Raw genomic sequence first — 18,578 nt, 5'->3', positions numbered from 1 at the left:
CGGCCTGGGAGGAGGAAGATAGGAAGAGAGGAGCAGAGGTAGCCTCGTCTTCCTCGGGATTGGGAGGAACGAGAGAGGCGGGGAGAGAATGCAGGAACAGGGGGAGAGCTCGCGGCCTTCGAGCAGCGACAGGTCGTCCAGCTCCGGCAACCACATGGGGCACAAGGAAGGCAAGCTCTAGAACTTCAATTCTCTCCTGCTGTAATGCTGTTTTAGCTCGATCGGTTCTTGAAACGAAGCTCTTGTGCGCTGTGCCTTCTGATTGGCGTTCATTCGGCCGGGCCTCCGAAAGCTCTGATCATCTTGGTCACTTGCCAGAGATGTTCTATACTTTTCTAGAATTTTGGGTCGAATTTCACGTCGTCTTTAACTGCGCATTTTGAGGAAAGAAGCTTTGCATTCATTCCTGCCGAGCGTTTGAGTTTGCAGAAAGACCGGTATCTCCAAAGGAACTAGATTGGTGAACTGAGCTAAGCTGAGCTTCGTTGGACTGCAGGGATGGAGAGCGACGACGAAATAGGTACGGTGCCGGAGCTGGGCCTGGGGCCAAGCGGCGCGTCCACGTCCGGCAGGAGAGAAGCCGACGGGCCGGAGCGCGCCCAGTCCTCCACCGCGCAAGGCAGCGCGCGTCGCCGCGGACGCACCCCGGCCGACAAGGAGCACAAGCGCCTCAAGAGGTACGAGCTTCATGCTGCATAATTCAGTTTCGAGTTTCTGAATGTGGATAATGCCTCCTGTCCTGTGTGCCCAATTCGATGTCTGGATGGTAGATCGAGTACGGATGCCCATTCATGCATGTTTTGGATTCAATGCATGGTGGTCCTGAACTCCTGATGGTCCATACCGAAACCACGCCATGCATGTATAGGTCCCCTTTTGTTGAGTTTAGACAAACCAAAAGATTGCTCGTGGATCCAAGTTGGGAGCAAAAATGATTTTCTTGTGGACCTTTCTTTTTCCTAGAGAGATCTCTTGTGGATCTAGATACGGATCAAATGTCGAGGTCTCTGAATAAATACTATGGTTGGATTAGCCGTCTTCGCCTGGCTCTCGTGCTCGTGAAAGTTGGGTCACTTTGGGTCAGTGGAAGCGGCCATAATGGAAGACTTGTGCTTCTGTTGTCGTGGTCTTTGCTCTCAGAAGTTTTTTTTTTGACATGTTTGCTCTCAGAAGTTGCAAGCTCCTTCGACGGATGGTCAATGCTTTCATGCTTCTTTGTGGTCCTTGTACCTGTGTGGCTTCTAGTGTTATGTCTAGGTCGTTGGTTTTTTTTTTTTTTTGCGGGGAGGTCGTTGGTTGCCAACGTTTGTGCCATGATCCTTAGATTCTCCGTCGTTGTTTATGTTATGCTTTTGTTGTTGGATCGTGCCATCTTTGGTGTTGTGCGGTGTCTTCTATGGCGCTGTACTCTTCTTTCAATCTAATGAAATACATTTGGCTCTCCTGTATGATTTGAAAAAAAACGATTACCAATACGATGCTCAGCTCAGCCTGGTTGAGATCGATAGACGAGTTTGTTGTAGCAAAAGAGATATCCTGAATTTAAAGGGTATCATCTACGGTGGAATACATGCAGCTGGGCTAGGGGTAGAAGAGGATTTTTGACATATCAGTACTCCCTTAGTTCCAAAAGATAGTTTGTAAGATTTTTTTAAGCTTTGTGAAGTTTAACCAATATTGTAGAAAAAATATGTACATTCATAATACAAAATAATATCATTAGATATATCATGGAAGATATTTTTATACTGTAATTATGTGCTATTATTAATGTCAGACATTTTTTATGGTGTTTGACTTTGAAAAACACATACTACATTACTTCTTGTTTGACTTTTGATAAAACAGATACACCTTACATAAATAAACGGAGTAAGAATGTTCTAGTAGTTGCATTTACTGGTGCCCCTTAGAAAGTCCCCCACCCCCGACACTCTTCTGCCCTCGCTACCGCCAGAGGAAGTCGTCATGGAAGCCGAGTGGCTCCTGGTGCCCTCGCCATGGTTGCAGCGAGGTTCTTGCTGCACCGTTTTTGTGTGCGGGCTCCGGAAACCGAGTGGCTGCCTTGCGTGGTGAGACGGCATCATCTTTGGAGATGAGTGGTGCCTGTGGGTGCTGATCCTTCTTGGTTGTGCTCCTAGTGCGTACGTGCCAAACTGAAGGATATCACTCTCACCCCTCTCCGACGCACTCCACCCCGTGGGATCTGGTCCCTCGGTGGACGGTGGTTCTGGTTGGACTGGTGTGCTGCACCCTTATCCGTACCGTTCACCATTGTGTTAGGATTTGTACTAGCCAACTAACTTACTACATGCCGCTTTTTTGTTTCTTTCAAACGAAACAACATATGGACGTAAAACTTTGCAGGCCAACAATACTTCATAACTACTGTGTGTAAAAAAGCTTTCGGAATTTTTTGGTATAGCATAAATATATGAAATGATATTTTTTTCCATTAAGCAATATTATTTTAAATATTTATGATGCTTGTAGGATGTTTTATTGAATCTTGTACAGTTGTACATGCCATTTGGGGCCTTGTTAATTTTTTTTGTTAGAGAAAAGGCATACGTCCGACTTTATAAATAAAGTCACACGGCAGAGTAACAACCCACCAGCATCAAACAAACAGTTTGCCCAAAACACTCAGGGCCAACCACAATAACCATAGTTCTTTTGGGCCTTGTTAATTTGAAACCAGGCCTAATGTCTTTTTCTAAAAATATCTAGTCAGACAAAATAAATCTGTTTTAGACAAAATCTAAGCAAATTCCATTGAACTCTTTTTAAAATTTGGAATATCCCCATAAAACCCACCTACCAGTTCACCTTAAGAATATTTTCCAATCCATTACCAAAAAAACATTGCAGATCCTACAATCTAGAACTTGCAATATATCGAGGTAATTTTGAGAATTGTTACGCTGGATTTGAACCAGTAATTTTTTTTATGGAAGCTGCAGTACTTTGCTGTGTATTTTTATTATTTTTCAAAAAATAGGTACAAAAGGTCCAAAAGAAAAAAGAACTACACAACCTAAAAACCTAGCAAAAAATGAAGGAAAAGCAAATCAAAGCAGAAAATACATGGGGAAACTACAACAAATACAAATACAATAAATAGGCCCAAGGGCACATTATCTGAAAGAACTGACCCATGGTTCAAAACTGATGTATGCCTTCCTGTGCTCCATGGAGAATCCATTTGAGTTCCTCTTTAAATTTATTCCTGCAAGTGTAGAGGTTGGGAGGCAATCTCTTCAAAATGAAGTCATTCCTGTATGTGTGATGTGCTACTACTATATTTGTGGTATGCAAATTGATACATGAAACCCTACTAAAAAAAATCCACTTTTAGTCCACCACTATTTGGTTTCAAGTTTAGATCTACAAACATAAGCAAATTTGACTTTTAACATTCAGCATCAGACGAACGTCATCACCCCAGTCAAAGCAGGTCTGGACAATAATGTGCGGTTACCAACCCATAAAAACTTGTCTGCAAAAATAAGTTTTGCATATTCCTAACACAATGCTGTAACTTCACTCTATCTATCAATGCAAAGATACTCGAGGCTTTTGCGTATTCGCCGAAAAAAAATATGTTTTGGGAAAAATCATAAGTCTAAGAAAAGCCTGGGAAAACAGAAAAAGGCTTATAGTTGAATGCTATTTTTTATTCAGAAAGCATGCAAAAAGTCTTCAATGATCAAAACAATGCGCAAAATTTTTGGGATAAAACATTTTCTCCATTCCTACGATTATATTTTGTCGTGATTTCCTTGTCACAGGATAAATTTCTCTATTTAATAATCTCAGAAGATTTTATATTTGAAAATATAATATTTAAAAAAATAAACTACATGATTAAATTACTGTATTTGTCCATCTGGACATTATTTAAAAAAAATGGACTAGTGCATGGCGTGTCATGCAAAACCCTATTTTTCTTTTGAGAGGACGAATCCATGAAGTAGGTGTAGAAGTACTCCGCGACCGAGTCCATCATGTTTGCTTCAAAGTGAACAACAAAAATGTCAATAAATTTCACTATGGCATTATGTCGAACACTTATCGGGCGTGGTGTTCACCATGGATGATGATGTACAAGGGCAGATGGTACTTGGGGCCGAACCAGGGGTAGAAGGGAGGCGTATGCAAATCGGCTGGCGTGTTGGAGGTCTGGCAAGGCCTGGGCCGCGGATTGCGTAGTATAGCAGCGGCGGCAGTCTTGGACTACGCGGATACACAGCAAGGGTGTAAGGCCGGAGTGAGAAAAGTGGGGTTTCGGGTGGAGTTTTTGTGTGGGCCTGAGGTGTTGGACTCCAATGGGGCGACCGTTCGGATGCCTGCAAACCTCTCCCAGGGTTGCTTTCAGTTTGCGGGAATTCGGACTTGCGGACGTTTGATGGACGATGTTGGAGGGCACAGTGTCCGAACATCGCGGTCCGGACATCTATGGACGGTTTGATGGACGGCATTGGAGATGCCCTTAGTCCTATCAAATGGTTTTACCGTAAATCATCAAAATCAATTAGGGTACTATGGAAGGTGCACTTTTCACCATCTCATGGGTATTGTGCGGATGCAGGGGTTTGCTAATCTCGTCATAACTCCCCGTTCAACACCCCTCCCTCTCGCAGCAACAGTGATCAAAGGTGGTGCGACAATGGCTGGATGTGGAGCGGTGAGGTACTCAATCTTCTTCCGACGTTCTATCTAGTGACGCGGGTGAGCCTTGGGCCCTCTCAGCATCGAGATCCGGCTAGCGAGAAAGCTTCAGCTAGTAGAGAGGTTGCTAGTGGTCACAGACTCGACAACAAGTATGTGCATACTCTTGGCGGGAACCTATGATCTCACCTCTTCAGTTAGGTCAACATGCATTGGCGTGCTCTTGTTGAAGGTGTTGACTCAAACCTCTCTTTCGGGGTTTATTCCCAAGTTTGATCTTTGGTTGGACCAGTCAGACTCGCTACGCTTTGCTTCGGTCCAAGCCTACCGGCGACAAGCCTCGCTTCGCTCGCTCGTCAGAAGTTAGCCTCCCTCTTTATACTTAAATTTGGAGCATTTTTTTTAAAGAAGGAGTACCTTCGGTCTCTGCATTAATCGATGCATGCAGCCATATTGTTAAATAAAAACGTAACAAGGTCATAAGGTCTAAAGATGCTCATACTGAGCAGTAGTCAAAAGTAAAAAAAAACTGAAAAGCGCCACACCTGGCGATATAAGATTGAAAAAAATGCCACATCTGGCAATATAAAAATAAGCTACGATGCCTACACACCTAGCCTATTATTAACTCGCCACCCAAATCGGCTGAAGATAGCCCATGCTACGTCTCCCAACGGTTGCACCCAATAAACAAAGATTCCCTGAAGTCCGCATGAATGAGTAAGGACCACATACGGATCCAAATCGTAGCTCTGTAGATAACCTGCAAAAAATTGGTGAATTGTGTCCCATTAAAAATCATATCATTTCTTGTGTTCCATATAGCCCAAAATAATGCACATACTCCTATCCGAATATGTTTAGCTAAGTGTACGTCCACTCCATTAAGCCACATCCCAAATAACGTGTTTATGCTCCTCGGAGGTTGAACATTAAAGGCTATATGAATTGATGGCCATAATAATTGTGTAAGAGGACATTCGAGAAAGAGGTGTTTAATCGTTTTATTTTGATCACAAAAACAACACCTAGAGTTACCAACCCAATTCCTTTTTGCCAAGTTATCTTTGGTTAGAATAACGTCTTTATGGACAAACCACATAAATATTTTAATACGAAGTGGAACTTTAATCTTCCAAATATGTAACGACCTCGACAATGTCCCGGAGTCAATTAGGTCCGAATACATGGATTTCACTGAGAAGAGGCCATTCGTGGTTAACTTCAGCGAATTGTATCCGCCTGATCAGATAGGTGAACCTCCATCAACCTATGAACCAGGTGCAACCAAGCATTCGAACGCCCCCTGCTAGGGATCTCCTAAATTGAATATTAAGCGGTATCAAATTTAATACTGTGGCAACATAATCCTCCTTACATTGCACAATATTATATAAGGATGGATATTGCAAAGCCAAAGGCGTCTCCCCTAGCCATGTATCCTCCCAAAATCTAGTAGTATTACCATTACCAACTAGGAATTTCACTCGTTGGAAGAAAGTTGCTTTCGTCCTCATTAATCCCTTCCAGAATGGTGAGTCCGTTGGCTTAGCGATGACTTGGGCCAAAGTCTTAGATTCTAAGTATTTATTCCGCAAGATTTGTATCCACATATCGTCGGTCTCAGTAGATATTCTGTATAGCCACTTGCTAAGCAGACATCTATTTTTGATCTCTAAATTTTCGATCCCTAACCCGCCCTAGTCTTTTGGTCCGCAAATAATATCCCGTCTAGCCAATCTATACTTTTTCTTGGCTTCATCACTTTGCCAAAAGAATCAGGATCTATAAAAGTGAAGTCTTTTCCATACCCCAATCGGTACCTCAAAGAAAGATAGAAGGAACATCGGCAGGCTCATCAAGACCGAATTTATCAAAACCAACCGACCTCCGTATGACATGAGCTTGCCCTTCCAGCAGCTCAGTTTCTTTTCAAATCGATCTTCTATACATTTCCATTCCTTGTTCGTTAAACGTCTATGATGAATTGGGATCCCTAGATAACTAAAAGGTAAGGATCCCATTTCACAACCGAACAAATTTCTATAGTCATCTTGTTTCTCTTTGGCTCTCCCAAAACAGAACAATTTGCTTTTATTGAAGTTGATTTTGAGCCCAGACAGTTTCTCAAAAAGACACAATACAAGCTTCATATTCCTAGCTTTTGCAAGATCATGTTCCATGAATATAATAGTGTCATCCGCGTATTGTAGGACGAAGACTCCCCCCTCTACAAGGTGGGGGACGAGTCCTCCTACTTGGCTATTCTCTTTGGTCCGGCCAATTAGTACTGCCAACATATCCGCTACAATGTTAAACAACACCGGAGACATGGAATCTCCCTGTCGTAACCCTTTACGTGTCTGGAAAAAATGTCCTATATCATCGTTGACTTTTATTCTGACACTACCTTTCTGTATGAATGAATCCACCTGAGATCTCCAAGTCTCATTGAACCCCTTCATACGTAAGGCTTGCTGCAAAAAGGGCCATTTGACCTTCTCATACGCTTTTTCAAAATCCATTTTGAAGACAACACCATCTAATTTCTTCGTATGGATTTCATGCAGTGTTTCATGTAAGATCACAACCCCTTCAAGGATGTGTCGTCCTGGCATGAAAGAAGTTTGTGTTGGTTGCACAACCGAATGGGCTATCTGTGTCAACCTATTCGTGCCAACATTTGTAAAAATCTTAAAGCTTACATTGAGAAGACAGATCGGTCTGAATTGCTCAATGTGAATAGCCTCAACCCTCTTTGGCAACAACGTTATTGTTCCAAAATTGAGGTGAAAGAGGTTTAAGTGACCATCGAACAAATCATGGAACATAGGCATAAGATCTCCCTTTATGATATGCCAACATTTCTGATAAATTCTGCTGGGAACCCATCCGGCCCAGGGGCTTTATTATGCTTCATTTGCGTTATTGCATCAAACACCTCTTTCTCAGTGAACGGAGCAGACAACAACTCATTCTCTTCTAAGTTAAGTTGAGGTATGTCCCCGATCGAACTCTCATCTAGAGCTACAAAACTTTCTTCAGGTGCTCCAAAAAGCTTCTTATAATATTCAGAGATGTACAATTTTAGGTTCTCATGTCCTACAATTGTACCCTCATCTTGTTCGAGTTGTATTATCGTCCTCTTTCTATGTTTCCCATTAGCTATCACATGAAAAAACTGTGTATTGTCATCTCCTTGGACGATCTTAGACACCTTTGCTCTAAGCGCCCATTTTATTTCCTCCTCTCTTATAAGGGTTTGTAACTTTTTCTCGGCCTCATTATTAATATCTCGCTCCGACATATTAAGAAGGGTGGATTCCGCTTTAACACCAAGTTCATTAATAATTTGTGTTAGCCTCTCCTTTTCAACTTTGTAAATACCGCTTTGGTTTTTGGCCCATCCCCTCAAGAATTGGCGTAAATGTCTAATTTTGTTCTGCCATATTTCCACATGAGAAGTCCCACCATACTCCCTGGCCCATTCTGTGGCAATAAGATTTAGGAAACCCTCCCTCTAGAACCATCCTAGTTCGAAAGAGAACGTATTTCTGTTGCCCACATGGGTCGATTCCCTGGAATAAACCAACAATGGGGCATGGTCCGAAATGGCCCTCTGTAAGGCTCGAACCGTTACCAGTGGAAATTTCTGTTCCCAATCAACACTAGTAAGGACCCTGCACAATTTCTCATAGGTAGGGATTGGTAAGGAATTATCCCACGTGAATTGTCTATCACAGAGTTCAATCTCCCTCAAGTCGGAACTCTCAATGATCATATTGAACATGAATGACCACCTTCCATCGAAATTGTCATTATTTTTCTCCTCTTGTCTTCTAATGATGTTGAAATCTCCTCCAACTATAATGGGCAACCTTTCATCCCCACAGACTCTCACTAAATCTGCAAGGAAGTCAGGCTTAAGTTCTGGCTGCGCCGCACCATATACGGCCACCAAAGCCCACCTAAAGTCATCAATTTTTGATCTCACTCGAAATTTGACAGCAAATTCACCGTGAACCACATTTAGCACTTCTAAAGTTTCGCACTTCACCCCAAGTAGGATCCCTCCAGATCGCCCCCTTGGAGGAAGACAGTGCCAATCAAAATCAACCCCCCCTGAAATCCGTTGAGAAACTGGGGATTAAAATTATCCCTACCTGTCTCTAATAAAGCCATGAAATCCAATTTTCCCTCTATCGATGTATCACTAAGGAATCTTCTTTTAGCCATTCCGCTAGACCTCTGCTATTCCAGAATATTCCTTTCATATTTCATCATGGAATTTTTTTCTTTTGTTTAACTCTCGCACTTCTACGCACCGCCGATGTGGGATAAACCTTCCTCTTCCAGGTTCTTTTTGGTTTATCCTTCATCTCCTCTGTGAGAAGAGGGTCGGTGTCAGTAGAAACAATGTCATTTGGTTGCAAAGGGGCCATATACCCCTCGGCAATCACATCATCATCCATGCCTTCTAAGCCCTCTCTGGGGACTAAATCCTCATAGAGACTCTGAAGCGTTGTTACGCCTAGATCATTAATATCATTGTCATTCATGGGTTTTACCGCAACTATATTTCGGATTAAATACAGAGCTCTATCTATTTCTAAATCTAATAGATCATTAATGATTTGGCAGTTTCTTTGCCATTACTGCCAAGAGAGATCCCTAACTTGCCGAGTTTATCAATAGTTTCATGTTCAAAGAAGTGCAGAATAGAACAACTTGTATTAACCGGCATACCTGTATGAACTTCGATGTCGCGAAGCTTGGCGGCCCTCATAGCACGCCCCATCTGTATGTCATCCGCGTCTGGCTGGTCCTGGATCCGGTGACTGAACCGTCTGTCGCCGGACATAGGATCCGGAATGCCTCCAAAAAAGCGATCACGTCCTCCATAGCGACTCCATCCGGGCTGTGACCGCCTGTCATATGCCCGAACGAGTCCGAAGAAGTGGGAGGCATGGAGCTCCTAGACTTCTCCACTGCCGTATCATTAACCGCAACGCCCGAAGCAGTGTCACTGACCGGCCGGGACACCACCTGTGTCTAGCTGGTCGGATGTGGCGACGGAGAGCGAGATGGAGGCCTAGACCCGTCCACTGTAGGGGGGAGAGGAGTCGCCGCCAGTCGCCCCTCCGCCGCAACCACCACCGAAGACACATCCGTCACCACCGGAGTGTCTGGCCGCAACTGCGACGTCGGCTGTGGTGGAACCTCATCCACCATCTGTCGGTGGTGCTCCTCCACCACCTGTGATTGAAGATCGTCATCAGAGTCCTCCATCTCCATGCGGTCACCCCAAAGACGGCTCGGTGCGGACACCGCCTGGAACGAACCAAAACGGAGAGATGTCGTCGGAGTGGACAGGGGCGCCGCCCCCTTCTCAGTCCTCGGCTCAGTCGAATGCGCTGGTTTTCTGACTGGTTTGTCCTTCCCACCATGGTCATTGGGATTACCATCCATCCCCTGGTCACCACTACCATCTCCACCATCAGTCATATCAACATCAGTAGTCCCAGAATTATTATTTGCTTGATGAACCTCCTCGACCACAATATCAAGATCATAAGACATCCCATCATATGTCCATGGTACAAAGTCAGGAATATAATCCGCATTAACAACACCGACAAGTAGCCTCGCCACTCCATGCAGGCGTGTAAATGGCATGTCCACCTTCTCTGTTTTACCTAACAGAGAGCCAAGACTCTTAACAATAAGATAATCATTAAGCAAAGTCTCTGGAACACCAGTAAGCCTAACCCAAACCTTTTCCAGTGGTATCCCCATAGGCTCAGGTTTTTTGCACTCGTCAAACTCAAGAATGCACTTACTTCCGGGCACCTTACTAAGCCCACACTTCAGCAGGTGGTTAAGATCCTCCCTCCTAGGGAACTCCACTCTGTAAACCCGATCCTCCAAACTGACGAGTGACCAGTGAAAGGACTCAGACACTAGTCGTCTGAGCTGCTGACACACCTGTTCCTCCGTCAATGTCCCCTGGGTAACCCTGACCAGACCAAACTTCGAACTGTCCACCACTGGAGTCATCGAAATTGAGCGTGGAGTCTCGAAGAACATAAGCAGAAACCATAAATGTTTACCACAGGTGTAGGTACCAGAAGCAATGGGCAGCCGTCAGATGAGTGTCCCGACTTCAGACATATATCACATAGTACCGTCGTGCAATCAATCACAAAATGGCCTGGCACACCAAAACGGTAACATGTCATCTTTTCTTTCTTACGTGCCGCTTTGTTAGCATGCGCCGCATCCGCTTTATCATTACCTTTGTCACTATGACCATCTTTGTCATCGGAAGGAATGATGGCCCCAGCAAGCGCTTTAACCGCCGCCGCCGCCTCGGGCAACGCTGCAGAAGAAGAAGCGGCGACATCTACCACTTTGGCCGCCCCGCTGGCAGTCCCCTTCGGCGGGAGCACCGGCTTAGGAGCCGTCTTCGGTACAAAGGGACGGCGCGAAGGAGGATTTCTGCCACCCCCCCCCCCCCCGACCACCCCGCTACGGTAATTAGGCCTCGTGGCTCCCTCGACGAATTAGCCGGGTGGAGGGTTGAAGTTTCTCTGCCAATTGTACCCCCACCCTCCACCATCCTGCCATTGATTCCATCCATTCCGGTAGCCCTGATAGCCACCGTCATACCCGCGACCAGCACCATAGCCACCGCGACCACCATTAAAGCCTCCGCGACCCGCGCCATAATTATCGCGGCCGCTGTTGCTGCAGCCGGCTCCGGCGTCGCCGCGGCCGCCACCGCCGTTTCCAGCTCGTCCTGTGACCGCTCTGCCAAGACGTCGCACCCCGGGTAGCACCCAGCCCCCCATCAAGCTGCTGCTGCTGTTGCATAGGACGGGGCGGAGGCTCCTGCCGCTGCTGATTTGGAGCGACCCTAAAGGCGGCACCGCCCCGACGCCCCGGCCAGCCATCGCCGGAGGAACGCGAGGAGCACGGCCACCGCGGGAAGGGAAGCCAACAGACGCACGCCGCCAAGCGCTAGGTCTAGAAGAAGGTGACGTACGCTCAGACGAAACGATCTCTTGACGCATGAGATCGATCGAGGAAAACCCTATTTGCCGCTCTTTGCGGCAAACAGTCGGGCTACCGCACAGGTATCGACCCAGCGCTCGGGGGGTGGGCCGACTGTTAGCGTTCCAACCATACCGGTTTTGGGAACCTTCTATGGATGTTCCCAGCCGTTTTTTCTGGTTTTGGGAACTTTCTAGAAGGTTCCTGAACCGTTTTTTCTTTTTTTCCTTTTTCCTTTTAATTAATCTTTCCTTTTCGTCTTTTCTCTATCTTTTTTCTGTCTGTTTTTAATTTTCTTTCTTCTTGCTCTTTTCCTTTTGAACTTCTTTCTATTTTTAACGAATGTTTCAGAAATTTAGAAAAAAATGAAATTTTGTTTGATTTTTCAGAAAATGTTCCAGAAATTTTTGTTCAGAAATTTCGAAAAAGTTTAGAATTTCAAAAATTGTTCTCTTATTTTCAGAAAATGTTCCAAATTCCAAAAAGTGTTTGTCCTTTTAATTTTTTGTTCACAAACTAGAAAAATGTTCGGTATAAGAAATATGTTTCTATCTTCCATATTTGTTCAAAAATTCAGAAAATATTCATGTTTTAAAATTTGTTCATAAATTAAAAAATGTTCGCATTTTTTAATTTTGTTCATGAATTAGAAAATATTCCTGTTTTCGAAATTGTGTCCGTTTTAAAAAATTGTTCACAAAATCCAGAAAATGTTCCCGTTTTCAAAATTTGATCGCTAGTTTGGGCTGGACCAGTCGGGTCGCCCCCTGTGCGTCGGCGCCCTGTTGGACGCAACGAGCGTCCAGTAGGAGGAGGAGGAGCTCCCATCGATCGACGTATTTCCAACTTCCGCACGTCGGGTAAACGTGATGGCCTGAGGCCCATCATCGGCAGACACCACCTGGGCCGTGTACCCAGTGGATGTGGCCTCCGGATCTCGAGGCCCACCTTTCTCAAGATCGGGCCCGAAAGAGCCCACTAACTCTTTCAAACGCGTCAATCTGGCCGCCCTGATCCCGATCGGGATCGCAGGACTCGCCGGCGGCGGCGGCTGCACCGCCCGACGTCCTTTCTTCTTGCCCACAACCTTCGTCCATGCCTCCGGTGGAACTAGATCGAGCAGGGTAAGTTTAGGTAGACTTACCTTGGGGATTGGCCCCTTCCAAGGCCGGATCGCCGACGACGTCGTCCTCCGATGAACAACCCGCCGCACAATCTCCGTCTTCTTCCCGGAACGAAGCCCAACTCTGTCCGGATCGTCCGGAGGGAGAATCTCCTCCACGACCGTAGCCACCTCCTCCTCGTCGTAGCCGTCACTGAATAGCTCGCACACCATGTCAGATGGCGTTGGCGAGTACATCTCCGGCGAGCCGCCGCCCGCCTCCCCATCCTCTTCGTCATCGTCCTCGTCAGCTAGCACCCAGAAACGGCCGGCGATCTGCCGCCTGTCCTGACCAAGCGCTAGCGCGCCAGCTGCCCTCACGGTCGCCCTGGCCATTCCGCCTATGGCACCCTTGAATTTGGAGCATAACATAACACGTACGACAATTCCTTCTTAAAGGCATTGTCCACGACTAGCATACTTTTCACTGGACCTCCTACTTTTGTTGTCGGTGGTTTTTCCTCGCCGATTGATTGTGGTAGATGTGGGAGAACATGACCATCGCGAGACCAATTCAAGAGACTAGCCTTGGGATGTTTTTATTTCAATTTATGTAAGCCGACTTTTTTTGGCATCAATACTTGGCATTGCTTGGAATTTATTAATAATTAATAACATATGACCATGTGCATCAACCTAGGAGTTGTCCTCCTTTTTGAAAAAAAATCAGTACGTGGTCTCGACTTATCTCAGAAATATTTTGCTGACATGAGTAACGTTAGTGCCTTCCCTGTACAAATGTTATCTGTATAGCTGGAATTGTTAACGATAATATGTCAACAAAAACTTTAATTAGGTGTGCTGTTTTTCTATCATAATATTTATTTTCAGATCTAACATGTGATACTTATGTTGCCAATTATGGAGCAATTATCTATGTGTTCTACTCAAATTTCTTTGTATTGGTGTTACATGAACATGATTGTTATCTATGATGATTATTATTACTTTTTGAATATTAAGAAACAAGACTTTGTCTAAATCCTAAATATGTGCTTATTTGTGTGTCATTGACCTGTGAAGGTTGCTGAGGAACCGGGTATCAGCCCAGCAGGCAAGGGAGAGGAAGAAAGCTTATTTGGGCGATCTGGAGGTGAAGGTGAAGGACCTAGAGAAGAAGAATTCGGAGCTGGAAGAGAGGCACTCCACCCTACAGAATGAGAACCAGATGCTCCGACAGGTACCTTTGTCTTCTGTACACTGATTATTTAATGCATCATGTTTCTTCAGAAGGTCTCATAGTTTTGTTATACAAGTCTTCTTCTTAAAGAAAAAGCTTTGTTGTACAAGCCATTCACTTCTAAAGGATACCGAAAATCACTGCCTAAGGAACCGCATTTCAATTTATTTATTTTACCGAAAATTACTGCCTAATATCAGTAGTCGCTGTTCTGTTACTCCGGGGTCGAATTCTCTAGGTCATAAAAAGTTTGAATAATACCATCAAAGGGGAACTAAAAAACTCTTGTTTGCCACGTACTGGTTGCCACAAGTACTCTGATCATGGACAGATAAAACCTGTCCTGAATGAGCTGTTCGTTGTTGTGCAGATCCTGAAGAACACCACTGTGAGCAGAAGAGGGCCAAGTGAGGGTCAATAGCACAGAGGTTGTCAGGGTTCATTTCCCGTGAATCAAAGAGGCCCTAGGATCGAATATAGCTGCGTTGATCGATCCGAAAATACATCACGTCTGGAACTTAAACTGGTTGGAAGCTTTCTGGCCAAAGGATAACCTAAAAAAACCGGGGGCCTAAACCTGTGTAGATCTTCACAGATGTCCCCATCATACTCTATGAAGTTCAGCACCACGTGCTGTGCTTCGTTAATAATTTCAGAAAATTAGTTTTGAGTGATTTAACATGTAATTTGTATCATTTTTTATGTATCTAAAAGTACGACCCAAACATTTTATTGTTGTGCAATTTGCTTTCTATTGTAAAATGGGCACATCTGGTGTCGGCAATGCAGCCCTGTCATGTTGGCTCTTGCAGATCGACGATATATGTTATATGGGTGAACAACTCAGCCCCTTCCATCAGCATCTTTCCTCTTGTTTTGATTCCAAGGAGTCCAAATTGATGGTGTGCGATCGTTTTATATTGGTATGACACTGACGTGCACCCTTGCCTTTTTCTCTTGTCTGTGCTTGCTGGTTTTGGAGGTGCTGCCATCATAATCTGGACCCGATCACCATTTTTCTTAGATATAATCGCATTGGAAACGTTAAAGAAAAATTGAAAAGAAAGGTCAAAACTTTCCGGCCCCTACATTCTCCGGTACACACAGCCATAAAACCTAATCAAATCCTCAGTGATCAATTTGGCAGAAAGTTGCCATCTTTCGAGCACAAAAGGAGAGGAGAACAGAACACGGGACATTCAATATTTTTTTTTTCATTTTTCTTTTTTAAAGTGTAAAAAAATCTTATTCTTTTTTTGGGATACATTCAAACATATTCTGCTATTAATAACCCAGAGGAATATCTTCGAATTAATCAACCAGGCAAACAAACAAAGGTGGTTGGCTCAAGCAGCAGAGAAGGAGACTTTCATTTCCGAGAGAAAGGCCCAAGTTTGCCTTGGCCATTGTGGTGCGCTGCAGCTGTGGACAGGGCCCACAACCACACACGCCTGCCTTAAATCCAAGAGGTGATCCCCATTTACTAGTGTCACCATCTTCCTTCTCCTCCTCCTTCAGCTCCCCCCTTCTTCCTCCCTAGGAACGGGGCGCTACCGCAGAGAAGCTTGTAGAAGTTTTGTGATATCTGGGTGGTGAGAGTGTGCTTGTGGATTCTTGATTCTTTGCTCCAGGAGCACTCAGCCATGGATAGACGGATCCAAGCTCCTCTGGTGAGTCTTCCATCACATTTACGCCCCCTCTTCTTTTTCTGCATACCGCCATGCTTAGATCGCCGGAGTTTTTTAGAGTTCTGAAATGTTTGGTGTTGTACGGATGCTTTTGGATAAATCAACCGTTCATCTGCTGGCCCATCAGCATGATTAGAAGTTGTTTCGGAATTTTGGATCAGAAGAAAAGAACCAAGCAAGTGATAGTATCTACTCCTACTTGTATTGAAGTTTAGGAAGCTGTAGCTGCAAGCGGTTTTGAGCAACTAGACTTTCCTTCAAGAGAAGTTTTTGTATTCAGAATCAGTACTCGAGCATCGCATATGCAAGAGACAATTCTTTTGTCGATATTGTTGTACTCTTGTAAATTATACTTCCTCTGTCCCAAAATATAGGACGTTTTTGCAGTTCATTATATTTTGAGACGGAGGTAGTGTATGTTTATATAGATATAATCTAAATTGTACTGACAAAATGTAAGGGAAATGTTGGGGCCTCTTTCCCTCGTTGTTATCAACTTCAAACGCGTGGTAAAGAGGTTGGTTCTCCACCAAGTAGTTCAACTACTTTTGTAAGTAGCTGTTGTTTCGTGACACCATCGAGTGTTGTGTGTTCCTGTCTCATCACATCACTCTTGGCATTATCCAACATTCAATCCCTTTTAGGACAGGCAGTCGAGTGTCTTTAAAAAAAGGACAGGCAGTCGAGACTTTAGTTCTAACCGGCACCGTTTTCTTCCCTTTTCTCTTCTCTTTTTTGAGGTTAGTGGCATGAGACTTGGACCCTCCCAATTCAAAAGGACTCGCTCAAAAATCACCTTGGAAAAGACACTCCAGCCTGAGTGGGTTAGGTTCGGACCGCGTGTGCCCACCACTGAATGTAGAAGAGTTCTTCGTATGGAACCAAATTATGATGCACCTGTCAGAATATGCTCGGTGAAGTAGTTTTTTCTTTCTTTTCTTTTTTGACAGTAGTAGCTCGTTTTGATAAAGGGTTCTATTGAATTATGTGTGCATATAAGTTACTCTCTTTCATAATATATAAGAGCGTAGTGTAAAAACATTCTTATATTATGAGACAGAGGGAGTAATTGTGTTGAATTTTTTGCACATTTTGAAGTATGGCTTTGCTCTTGGTTCACTCTTCCCCTGTTTGTTCAGCTTACTTGAGACTTTTTCATGTCCTTCTGCTGGACAGGTCGACGGCTCGGCATGCTTGTGCAGAGCGGAGAGAGCCGCCGCCGTCGCCTCCACCGGCAGGCACGTCCCGAGATCCAGACCTTGCGTGCAATCGAGCGTCAGAGCTTCCATCCACCCACTGAGCGAGAAGAGATCGTCGCGAGCTGACCGCCGAAGCGACGGGCAACGGCCACTGCTCCCCGGCCTTCCCGACGACCTCGCCATCGCGTGCCTCATCCGCGTGCCGCGAGCTGATCACTGCAAGCTGAGGCTTGTGTGCAGGAGGTGGCTCCGCCTCCTCGCGGGCAACTACTTCTACGGCCTCCGCGGGAGGCTCGGGCTCGCCGAGCAATGGCTGTACGCCTTCAAGTCCGATGGCGACGGGCGCGTGTCCTGGGAAGTGCTCGACCCGGCGGCCGCGGCATGGCGCACGATGCCGCCCGTGCCCGCTGAATACGCGGCCGCCGCCGGGTTCAGCTGCGCCGTGCTCGGTGGCTGCCACCTGTACCTGCTCGGCGGCAGGGACCCGCGAAGGGGCGCCATGCGGCGGGTGGTGTTCTACAGCGCCCGGAGCAACCGGTGGCACCGCGCGCCGGACATGCTGCGCCGGCGCCACTGCTTCGGCGCGTGCGTCATGGGAAACCGCCTGTACGTCGCTGGCGGAGAGAGCGGCGGCGGCGGCCTCAGGTCCGTGGAGGTCTTCGACCCGGCCAAGAACCGGTGGTCTTTCGTGTCCGACATGGCCCGGGCGCTAGTGCCGTTTGTCAGCGTGGTGCACGGCGGGAGGTGGTACGTGAAGGGGCTCGGCGCGGGACGGCAGGTGCTCAGCCAGGTGTACACGCCGGAGACGGACAAGTGGTCGACGGTGGCAACGCTCGATAGCATGGTCACCGGCTGGAGAAGCCCCAGCGCTTGCATCGACGGCCGGCTCTACGCCGCTGACTGCAAGGACGGTTGCCGGCTCAGAGCCTACGACGAGGCCGCAGACGCGTGGAGTGGCTGCGCCTCAAGCGGGCACCACCTGGGGAGCTCACACGCTCTCGAGGCGGTCGCAATGGTCACGCTTCGTGGCAAGCTCTGTGTCGTTCGAAACGACATGAGCGTGTCGGCCGTCGACGTCGCCGCCGGGGCAGGAAACCAGCCGTGGGAGATCCTCGTCGGCAAAGGGCAGATAAAGAGCTTCGTCACGAACCTCCTGGCGAGCATTGCCGGCCGCGGCCGGGCCAAAAACCGCGTCTTGCATTGCCAAGTCCTTGAGGCTTAGAGGTGTTAGGTCCTACGAAGTTCCCACGTCATTTATGGCTTATAGCCGGCAGATACAATAGTTAGCAAATACAATAGTTATATATAAATAAATACTACTTCATTGATACATGACCCATGTTTCTCTCTACAAAATCTCTAGTAGCACGTGCAGCCGGCTGTTAGTTTGTAACACATTTTTTTTATCTTTTCTCTCTCTTCCAACTCAGCAAAAATATATTCTTTCTGTCTCATAATGCAAGCTGTTTTTTTACATTAATATAGTGTCAAAAAAGTATTACATTATAGAACGAAGGGCGCACTATTTTAAGTCTTACAACCCATCTACATCAGCTTATTGTACTTGCTCTAATATAAGACGTTTTTTGCAAGCTGTAAAGAAAATAAGTTGGTTCTCCTATGCT

The 18,578-nt window shown here is 45.8% G+C and overlaps 2 protein-coding genes across 2 annotated transcripts; both read left to right on the top strand.

Moving 5' to 3' along the window:
• The first annotated feature begins 6 nt into the window (after positions 1 to 6).
• On the top strand, positions 7 to 14,925 carry LOC125512388 (transcription factor HY5-like). The gene is made up of 4 exons (XM_048677480.1): positions 7 to 170; positions 497 to 677; positions 13,910 to 14,066; positions 14,437 to 14,925. Exons 1-4 carry the CDS (start codon positions 89 to 91, stop codon positions 14,485 to 14,487), a joined length of 471 nt encoding a protein of 156 aa, XP_048533437.1. The 5' UTR covers positions 7 to 88; the 3' UTR covers positions 14,488 to 14,925.
• A 468-nt stretch (positions 14,926 to 15,393) lies between these two features.
• Positions 15,394 to 18,285, top strand: LOC125512387 (F-box/kelch-repeat protein At1g55270-like). The gene is made up of 2 exons (XM_048677479.1): positions 15,394 to 15,736; positions 16,931 to 18,285. Exons 1-2 carry the CDS (start codon positions 15,710 to 15,712, stop codon positions 18,173 to 18,175), a joined length of 1,272 nt encoding a protein of 423 aa, XP_048533436.1. The 5' UTR covers positions 15,394 to 15,709; the 3' UTR covers positions 18,176 to 18,285.
• Positions 18,286 to 18,578: the final 293 nt, after the last annotated feature.

Source organism: Triticum urartu, chromosome 6 (genome assembly GCF_003073215.2).
Source record: "Triticum urartu cultivar G1812 chromosome 6, Tu2.1, whole genome shotgun sequence".
NCBI classification, from domain to species: domain Eukaryota; kingdom Viridiplantae; phylum Streptophyta; class Magnoliopsida; order Poales; family Poaceae; genus Triticum; species Triticum urartu.
The sequence above is the reverse complement of the archived record's forward strand: the minus strand, read 5'-3'. Positions and strand labels throughout refer to the sequence as shown.

What these genes read in the sequence shown, in the direction of transcription:
- LOC125512387 (XM_048677479.1), top strand. Translation starts at nt 15,710, where the DNA reads ATGGATAGACGGATCCAAGCTCCTCTG. An exon ending in GACGGATCCAAGCTCCTCTG is followed by an intron (nt 15,737 to 16,930) that starts GTGAGTCTTCCA and finishes TCTGCTGGACAG; the next exon opens with GTCGACGGCTCGGCATGCTT.
- LOC125512388 (XM_048677480.1), top strand. Translation starts at nt 89, where the DNA reads ATGCAGGAACAGGGGGAGAGCTCGCGGCCTTCGAGCAGCGACAGGTCG. An exon ending in GAGCACAAGCGCCTCAAGAG is followed by an intron (nt 678 to 13,909) that starts GTACGAGCTTCA and finishes TGACCTGTGAAG; the next exon opens with GTTGCTGAGGAACCGGGTAT. An exon ending in AGAACCAGATGCTCCGACAG is followed by an intron (nt 14,067 to 14,436) that starts GTACCTTTGTCT and finishes GTTGTTGTGCAG; the next exon opens with ATCCTGAAGAACACCACTGT.